Genomic DNA, 9,939 nt, shown 5'->3' with positions numbered 1-9,939 from the left:
TAAAATTAATCAGGAAAATATCTCATCTGGTTTCGTTTAGCGTTTATTGTGCTTATCTTGTGTGTGTCCAGGGGTTAATTATGTGGGGATACACTGGAATAAAAGGGGGCGGTCGTGGCCTGTTATTGTCACGCCATCGTTTATCCTATTCCCCAGCCCACAACTTGGGTTCGGTTCGGTTTGGATCTCTCTCGAGGATTGGATATACATTCATAGTTCTGCTGGAGATAAGGAAACCTTTCAGTTGTGAAAATCCTACATTATCTACTTAGTTGCGGTGGCCCAAGCTGTGTGCTTATCGCGGGGACTAACGATAACTTTCCTTTCCCCCCCGTTTATACATTTTTCATCGGATAATACATTACAAAATAGTCTGTATAAATATCTGTGTGAGTCCAGAGGGTGTATATAGATTTATTGAATTATTTATGTGGGTACTGTTTGTGTTTCAGGAAGGATGATCCAGTGTGTGAGTCGTTTGTTCGTTGTTGAATATACATGGCTATACATAGATAATGATAATTGCTGAACAGTTTTTAGCTGGCACTATACTTGAGTGGATCAATAGTGAAATTATCGTACCTCGGATATTAGGTGTTTTGAACGCTTTGTGGTTCTATCGACATTTTTCGGAATTTGGAAAACTCCAGATTTCATTTTTGTTTTGTGGGACCAGTGAGAGATAAAATCCGAGCATGCTCCAAATGGATTTATAATTTAGTCATAATTTAGCAAACATTTAATACAGGCATGCGTGTATAAGAGTTAAAAACTAAACGCACATAATTGCAGTTTCTAGGCTAGACACAGAACATACCCGCGGATCGGGTTGCACGTCTACATACATTTATATATACAGGTCCTATATAAGCTAGCAATTCATCGGGCTGCAGATAATAACAAACATAGAGCGTGAGGGGCTAGTACTGATTACACAAATAAGGGTCTAGTTAACGTAGCATATTAAATAAAATAATCACAATTTGATGCTGGTTTCTGCGAGTTTTTGAAACTCGCTCAAAACTAAAACTAGGGTTAGGTTTCGGTTTCGGTTTCGGTTTCGTTCTAGCCGCTGCTGTTTGCTGCTAATGCTGATGTTGCTGTTACTGCTCGTGATCTGGATCCGAATCAAATTGTGGTGGCCTTGTGGACAATGCCGCGTCGAGGAGGCCCAGCAAGTACATACAGATCATTGAGACGAGGGTCAGGCTGAACACCATGGCGAACATGACGATGCACACGGGCCAGCATCAGTCCGTGGCCGTCTTGCGCATTATCTTCCTGGCGAAGCCAATGGCCGTATCTCAGAGAATCTCACAGCAGCGGCAGTAGCGTGGTCGGTGGCCGCTGGTGACCGCCGGCGGAGTTCCAGGCGCAAAGTAGGCATGCACCTTGATATTTGGTAAATGGTTCTGCAAGCACACACATTAGAATTCATTGGAATTAATCAACCAATTATATATTTCGTACCTTCAGCTTGCGTATGGCGGTGCGGGTGATAAGCTGACAGTCGAATAACTCGATGCGCTGCAGATTGTGGCAGGACACCAAATGCTCAAGCGTTCGGTCCGTGATCAGGGGACAGTTGTCCAGCTCCAGCACGGACAAAATCTCCGCGGCACAGCTGCCAGTGGTGAGGTGTCGTATGCCATCATCCGTAATCAGCTCACAATGCGAGAGGGTCTGTTAAATAGTTAATAGGAAATAAGATTCTCTTCAGATGGAATCGGGGGGAACAGGCCTACCAATTTCTCCAAGCTTGGACAACCGGTGGCAAGATGAGCCAGCGTGAGGTCCGTTATCTGGCTGCACTCCTCCAAATCCATCCTCTCTAAATACTTGCAGTTCCGCCCGAGCGCCTGGAAACCGATGTCCGTGAAGTTGCGACACCCCGACACCTCCAGGGTGTTCAGTAGATGATTGTGCTGCGAGAGCGACAACAACGTGAGATCGGTGAGATCGGCGCACTTGGACACGCATAGCTTCTGCAGCTTGTGGCAATTAGCGGCCAGTTGGCGTATTGATGAGTCGGTTATGGTCTGTGATTTTACAAAAAAAATCAACTATAAATATATAGTTCCATGTAAACGATTGATTGATTTATAGTCACCTCACAGCTGTGTAGATTTAGCACCATTAAATCGGGACAGTATTTGGCCAGGCACAATATGGCATTGTCGTTAATCTGTTTACAACCTTTACTGCTGAACTTGCGCAGTTTGACGCAGCCGCGGGCCAGCGCCTCCACGCCATTCTCGGAGATCAGGTGGCACCAGGACACGTTGATCTCCATTAGGTTCTGCGGACACAACAACCCGATAAAGTATGCTTATTTGGTAATTTGGGTATTCAAGTAAACCTACTGGACAGCCATCGGATATATACTTCAAGCTGTTGTCTGTTATGTTGGAGCACGAGTGCAAATTAATGGCCGTTAATTTGGAGCAAAACCTGCTGATGGACTGTGTGGATATATCGGTTATCTTCTTGCACTCTGACAGATCCAAGTGTTCAATATTGTGGCAGTGATTCGCTAGAGTTCTGTAATATTAAGATTTTATATTAACCGATGTTTTGTGAGGGTTTTCGCTATAAAGACTCACCTCACGGACTGATCTCCCACCGATTGGCAGCCACGCAGCGACAGCGACTTGAGGAAACCGCGACATCGCTGCGATATATTCTCAATCACCGGACCCTGTTTACATAAAATTATTACTTTAGTTTTAGATTAGGTTTTGGGTTTCGGTTAAAGCTTAGTAAAAAATAAGATCTATTTGAATTATAAACATGAACCCAACACTTTAATGGACCAAATTAAAATTCTGGAATTTGCTCGTGGCTTTCGTTATCCGAAAACGATGCCCCAGGCTCACCTCGATATCACGTTGAAAGTCGAATAGATTGATTTTCTGCCAGCTGGAACCGTCGAGGGCCAGCACGTTCCAATATTTGCATACCTGTAGCATGAAAAATTCATTAGTGAAGGAAAAGCGACCGTTTAACTCGGAGCCGCAGTTCATTTACCTGAGCACAGCGGCATAGTGAGACAACATCCAGATAGGAGAAGACGCGCAGCAGTACCTCCTTTGGCAGTTGTTTGATTAACTCATCGTCCAGTTCGGTGGCGCCTAGGAATGTTTGCTGAAACGGGCACAACATGGCGGATGAGTGATGGAATTTAAAGTGAACACACATATTTCGATGAAGGCTGTGAAGTTTCCCAATTGGAGAATGTGATGGCTAAACAAAATCAACTGGCTGATTCCTCAAGTGGTTCCAAAACTAATGAAAACCAATATAGATTGAATTGAACAAAAACAAATTAATTAATGGAGGAGGAATCTAAGACGACAGAGAGAGTAAGAGAGAAGGAGAGAGAGCGAAATAGAGACAGAGCGATTTAAGGAGTGGAGTGGTTTGGTTTTGGTCGGGCAATATGTACAAAATGCTGGAATAAGATGATATTTAAACGACCGCTGAAGGTGGTAACGATGGGCAATTTGTTAATGCTTGAACTTGATCTGGTGTTTATCTTCTGTTTTTTGTTTTTGTTTTTTTTTTTTTATATGGTTTTTCTGGGTTTTTCTTACGGACTGATCCTCTGGCTTATCTTGAGTGCTGGCGACCAAAGTCCTTTGGTGATCGGCTAGGCAAACCTCTGGCGTTATCGACGAGCTCAGCGAGCAACTATCGCTGCTGCTCTCCATACTTTTGGGGTTAATATGCACAGCTGGTAGTTGGTTGATAACGGGCGTGGCGCTACCAAATGTTGCCGAACGCCAAATGGTGCTGCAAAATCCGCTGATGATGTTGCCGCTGTGATTATTGTTGTTGCCGTTGTTGGCGCCACTAATGTTGCTGCTGTTGCTGTTGCTGCTCGCATTACCGTTTAGTTGTAAGCTCGGATTGTGATTGTTGTTGTTGTTATTGTTGTTGTTGATGTTGCTGCTGCTGCTGTTGCTGCTGCTGCTGCGATCTGTGGCGCTACTAACGGCGGTACTGTGCGTCTGACTGCTGCTGCCGCTGGCTCCACTGTTGCTGCTAAAGCTGGCGCTTCCGCTGATGCTGCCGGCATTGCTACTCCCACCTCCTCCGCCTCCGCTGCCGCCGCCAACGCCGCTGCCGCTGCCGACGTCGACGACGCCCGTCCCGGTGGCGCTGGCAAACATTCCCGGTTCTTCTTATCTGCAACTGTCTGTCGCCTCTGCCGATTCAATTAACTCTTCAGCACTCTCTTCTTTATTTTGTCAGCTGGCGCCGTGTGAACGCTCGATTAAATTATTCACAAATTGCGTCTTCAATACGTTGCTCCCGGCGTCTTTTGGCTCGACTCTTCTGCTTATTTTTGGCCCAGCTTGTTTTCGGATTTTTTATTTTTTTTTTTTTTATTATTTTTAAATCACTTATTGGAGCAGGAACTGGTTAATATTTCCGAGTTAAGCGGTGTCGTTTTGCACGTGGAAAATAGAACAACAGCGGAATTTATTACGAGACATTTCGTTGGGGGTACACACACATTATTAAAAAACAGAGTTTCGGACATCAAGGTTGCGGGCGTGCCTTAATTGAAATGCGCACCCAACTTTAAGCTTTTCGGTGGACATCATCCCCCCTTGCCACCCACGAACCTCTTTGGTGGCATTCAACTTAAATGAAAAGTCATCAACGGCAATTTAAAAAAGGCAATCGATCGAACGTGTGACGAATTTGAGCAAAGCGGAACAAGAAATAAGTGTGTATAAATAATAATGACAATAACACAAGACTGAATTGATAACTGAAAGAAATACTTCTAAAGCCATAGGGGTATATTGAATTTTTAAAGAGATTTGTAACCAGCTTTGCAAAAATTAAAAAAAAATACTTCTTCGTTTAATGTAAAACAAAAATCTCAAGATAATCTGGAACAGAAAAAGCTGAAAAAACTTCCCATAGCAGAGTAAACAAAAAGTTAACTTAACAATACAAATTCCTTTCTTTGTCAGAAGTACTGTAAATGGCACAACAATTACAGAAGCACTATGAACACAATACATGTCAGTTATAAAATTGCTGTTTTCACAATTGTGAAAAGGCATTCATATGTATGAGATTCAAATAAAGCGATTGAAGGTCCAATAAATTATTGATTGCAACAGATCTTTGGCTAGAATAGGAGTTGAAATAAATACATGGGAATATTCATATGTTCATATTCAATTAGACCATTAAAGGATGGCAAACTAATATCAATTTATGACAAAAACACTTAAAGTGGCCTGAATACAATCAGGGCGAACAATGGAGGCTCTCATATACAGTCGCGGCCAAAAAAATAGAAGCTAAAGAAAATCAAACAACAATATTTTTAGCTCAGTATAGAATTTGTTTTTCTGTTCTTAAAATTATTTTTATATGGTTAGCTTTTCTTAGTGATTAAGTATAAAATAAATTGCTCTAAATATGAGTTATCTTAAGCAATTTTTATACCAACCACTCTCATTATTTTGGCCCCAAGTTTATAATGCATCCAAGGCGCTATATCTTTCGCACGTACTTATGCAAATTCAAGTGCAGCTGAGAACCCAAATATGTAGTTTCAACTCAATTCGTTTTAAGTGATAGAAGCGACAAGTGCAAGGTATTTCACTTGATTGCTGCGTTTTGCATAGTTTATTATTTATTTGATCATGCAACACATGGCGTATACGTAACTAAACTAAAACAGCTGACAAAAATAAAAGAGCAAAACAGGGTGGAAAAGTGGGCGGCTGGTGCGTGTGGAAAAAAGTAAACAAATTTAAAATTCCCAGTCGGGCATTTACTTTCCAAGTGACCTCGAGAGACAAAAAAGAGGAATAAATGCATATACAATATAGAGAATGTATCGTATAAATGCAGCCCACATGACAACAAATCTGGGCTGCATTTTATATAAGCCATGGCCGGGTCAGCTGGCCCACAAAAAAACAAAAAAAAAAGCAACAAACAGTTGAGAGTTGATAGCACTGACAGACAAGCTTGCTTCCGTTCTATATATTTTTTGGTATATAGTATACAAGCTATATACATGCATGTAGGCAAGGTCGTCGAATAGGGAAAACTGGGTCAGCATCCAAATTGGGTTGCATTCACTGCTTTTTTTCCCCTCGATAAATATAGAATTTATAAGGGGCGAACACAAAAAGAATTAATAACTCAGACCGTCTTTAAAGCCCCTAACAAAAAATCTCAAAGCAGGCAAACAATATACACACAAAACAAAAAAACAGCTGATGACATGACGGTAGGGGAAAAAACAACTGCAATAAAGAGCTAAAACGGCAATCTGCACAACACAAAACACACTTTCTGTAACTTTGCCAGCAAATTTGAAACACCATTTGCCCTACCATTTGTTTATATTTTCAGCTGGATTTGTGGGAAATGGATTTTTCTTTCGTTTTTGCCTCAGCTGCGAGGAAAACCGTGTAAATGCAGAAACGCGACACACGAAAACCGAAGGAGAGTTGCAGTTTTCGCGAGACAACATCGATGACAACAGAGCGCAGAATGAAAACTGAGTGGGAAATCGAGAACGTAACGCTGCCGAAGCTCGAAAAAACAGCTGGCCACAGCACTCTCGCTATATCTCTCTCGGGAAATTGCAACGAGGAGGCGGGGCATTGCACCCACACAAAGGCCGACAACAAAAGTCTGGCTAAAAGGTCTCAATGAGAGCGAGTCTTTAACCGAAATAGAGAGTGCGAATGGAGACACTGTCCAAACAAAACTAAAGAACTTTAGATGCCCCTTGTAGCGCTACTTGAACTTTTGGGCAGGGTCATTCGGAAGACAACTCAACCAAAGCAAGCAACCATAAAAAATAAGTTTTTGATAAGGAAAGTAAACATCAAAACAAGCCCCAATAACAGCTGGTTTTCTAACAATAATTTGTCATAACAAATCAATGAAAAAAGGGCAATACTCGATAAATATATCTATATAAAAAAATGCCTTAAAAAAACTATAATTTAATATCTAAGCTGATGTCAAAAAGCATATACCTTAAGTTAATGGGTACCGGTACAGTCGACTCTCGTTAATTCGAAACTCGAGGGACTCTTGAAATATTTCGAATTATCGAGTGTTTGAAATATCAAATGGTTCGAAATTTTCGAAAGAACTTTGTTATACTGGCTTGCTTTAAAGCACAATTCTGCTGCTCACACTGCTCAATAACTTTTTTTAAGAGAAAAAGTGCCTGAAATACTTTTTTATCAGTTTCGTTTTGTAGACATAAGCTTTGTAAGGTATCAAATGAGGATCTTGCTTCCTTAACTGACACCTCTGCCAAAGGTTCTTTATACTTTCTAGGGCTCATAGCTAACACTAACTTTTAATATGCATACCAACGAAAGAGTAACAGTAACTGAATAACTACACAAACCAATTCGTAAGAAGTGTGTGCGTCAAAAACTACATAATCAAAACAAAAACAAAGGCAAGTTTGAACTTGTCGCAAAATTTTTTCTCTGCAACTTCGAATTGTCGAGTGTTAGACGCTGATGAGTTCGAATTAACGCGTGGTTTTGTTAAATATCAATGATTTTTTCGTTCGAATTACCAAGTGTATGAAAATGTATTGATTTAGTTCGAAATATAAAGAGATTTCGTAGGGACCTCGAGATAACTTTGATTTATAGAGAGGTTCGAATTATCGCAGGTTTGAATTAACGAGAGTCGACTGTATTTCCAATAGGAACTACATCTCTCACTCTCTCCTTTTTCTCCCCCGTTCTCTTCCAGTAAGATTGGTAAATCTGCAAGGGTTGCAGTGCTGCCAGACTCTGTGATGTTGCCCGTCAGCTGTTTATCGGGCAATCTGTTTACTTTCGTTTGTTATTGGCTTTCGCGTTGGGGTTACAGATAAGTTAAGTACTCTAAATACCAAATACCAAGAATGGACAGTCAGTAAGCCCCAAAATAAATAAGCAATTCGGTGCGATTAAAGCATAGGAGAACGCAATTAAAATGAGTCTTCGTTTCCATTTCCTCTATTTTCTTTGCCAGCAATTAACGCATGTCCACAGAAAAAAATTGCCACATAGTTTTTAAGTATGATTTATATCATTGAAGAAGAATTTTAACTACTAGTTATTAATAATATACAAAATACTTTTTCTTAAAAAAATAAGAATTGAATTTACTATTCTTTAAGTATTGTAAAGAGCCATATTCTTCTCAGTGTCTAACGAATTGGTAAATTTCGCCCATGAGCTTCTTGTATGTTTGCTTATTTACTTAGCTTTGTGTGCTCATTGCACTTGCCGAAGAATTTCCAATTTGTCAGAAGTCCTCACTTCGCAACTGGTCATTATCCGAGTTTGGCGACTTGGTGTGGGTGTTTGTGGGGGCACTGGGGGTTATTGCTTGGGGGTGTGTTGTCAGCGAGTTTATTGCACTTTTGTCGCAAGACAAACATATTATTTTTTGAGGGAGGGTGAGGCATTAGCCACTTACACTTTTACAAGCTGGACAAACTCCCTGTCGCTCCGACAAAAGCGATGACTCCTGTGCTTCTTTCCCTCTGTATTCCTTATTCCTGACTTCAAAGTCAGGACAAAGAACTCGTTTTGCCATAAAAGTGAACGAGATTCAGTCTATTTTAATGGAGGGGTTTGCGGGATCCGGAGAAGTGGAAGTGGCTGACTAACTGTCTGGATGGCCAAACAAATAAAAGCGCAACAGCGCGATTGATGCTTAAAAAATTTAAGGATATCACAACAAAAACAATTTCTGGCAATTCCACTTTTGAAAATTCAGAATACCATTGAAGACCTTAACTGTTTATTAACGATTCTGGTTAATTAATATTTAATCAGTTTTAAATGTATAATAAAATGTAGTAACAAAATGATTAACATAAATAATTTTAATATTTCCTTAAATTAAAGAGACTATAAACTCCGTCGGAAATGAAAATACTAATTCACAAGCAACCCAGAATGTTTAAAATTTAATTGTCAAAGGGTCAACAAAATGTTGCAAATTTTAGTGGATACCACCTCAAGACCACTTTTTAGGGCTTGTAGAAGTAAAGCGATCCCATAAGTAAAATAACAGGGATTACTTACGTCGTATCGATGATGATTGCGTCCCGAATTGGTCATTTTACGCGTGGATATATCCAGAAATCCAGATCCGAATCCAGAAATGCAGTTTTGCTCCCCCGCAGTTCTTTCTTTCCCTTTCGCTTCTTGGTTCTCTCTCTCCCACGCTCCTCCGATGTTCTTTGTTGGGCCCCCGCTCTTTGTGTGTGTGTGTGCGAGCAGGAAATTATGCGTCGTCTGCTGCTATTGTTGTTTTTCTTCCTCTTTTTACTTCTCCTTCTCTTCAGTCCACCGTTTGTTTTTTGTTGTTTTTGCTGCTGCTGGTAGTTCTTTGTTCTGATTTCGTTTAATTGTTGATTGCACTTAGTTGTTGTTATTGCGGAGAGAGTAATGGTATCGGTGTTTATTTCATATGGTATTGGTGTTGCCTACATCACAAGAGATCTCTGTTAACTGCATTTGGTGCAGCTACCCCGATATTGGCATTATAAAAACAAAAAAAACGGCAAACCAACGACTCGCTTCGTAATGCGTAAATACGTTTTTCCCGTTCTTGCATCTTTTTCGCCGTTCCTTAAGTGCAAGTATTTGCTTGCCCGCCTCAACGCGCTTTTCTCGTTTCGCTTGATTTTTCCCCGTTTTTATATAATTTCGATTTTTGCTGTCGATTTTTATATTGCAATATTTCACGAAGAAAAGAGAGCACAAAAACAGAAAAAATAATGTGAGACCGTCTTGCGCAAGCAAAAATTTCACATAGAATAAAAGCAATCAGCCGTTAGTGTGGCCACATTCTAGGTTTAGGGATGGAAAATATTCAAAACCGTTAACGATATTTAAATTTAAAATACCTTACCTCGCTTAT

General features: G+C 40.5%; 1 protein-coding gene across 2 annotated transcripts; it reads right to left on the bottom strand.

Annotated features, from left to right (window-relative positions):
* Positions 1 to 384: 384 nt before the first annotated feature.
* On the bottom strand, positions 385 to 9,825 carry LOC108086459 (F-box/LRR-repeat protein 20). Of its 2 annotated transcripts, XM_017183384.2 has the most exons (10): positions 9,099 to 9,825; positions 3,594 to 4,421; positions 3,028 to 3,144; positions 2,877 to 2,960; positions 2,604 to 2,698; positions 2,364 to 2,541; positions 2,111 to 2,299; positions 1,746 to 2,039; positions 1,471 to 1,683; positions 385 to 1,412 (listed from the first exon to the last, which is right to left on the bottom strand). In XM_017183384.2, exons 2-10 carry the CDS (start codon positions 4,170 to 4,172, stop codon positions 1,305 to 1,307), a joined length of 1,857 nt encoding a protein of 618 aa, XP_017038873.1. In that variant the 5' UTR covers positions 4,173 to 4,421; positions 9,099 to 9,825; the 3' UTR covers positions 385 to 1,304. The 2 variants fall into 2 exon arrangements, with proteins under 2 accessions (XP_017038873.1, XP_017038874.1); XM_017183385.2 differs by lacking the exon at positions 3,594 to 4,421 and having other exon boundaries at positions 9,099 to 9,823.
* Between the last annotated feature and the right edge of the window lie 114 nt (positions 9,826 to 9,939).

Source organism: Drosophila ficusphila, unplaced genomic scaffold (assembly GCF_018152265.1).
Source record: "Drosophila ficusphila isolate 14025-0441.05 unplaced genomic scaffold, ASM1815226v1 contig_414, whole genome shotgun sequence".
Taxonomy (NCBI): Eukaryota; Metazoa; Arthropoda; class Insecta; order Diptera; family Drosophilidae; genus Drosophila; species Drosophila ficusphila.
The sequence above is the reverse complement of the archived record's forward strand: the minus strand, read 5'-3'. Positions and strand labels throughout refer to the sequence as shown.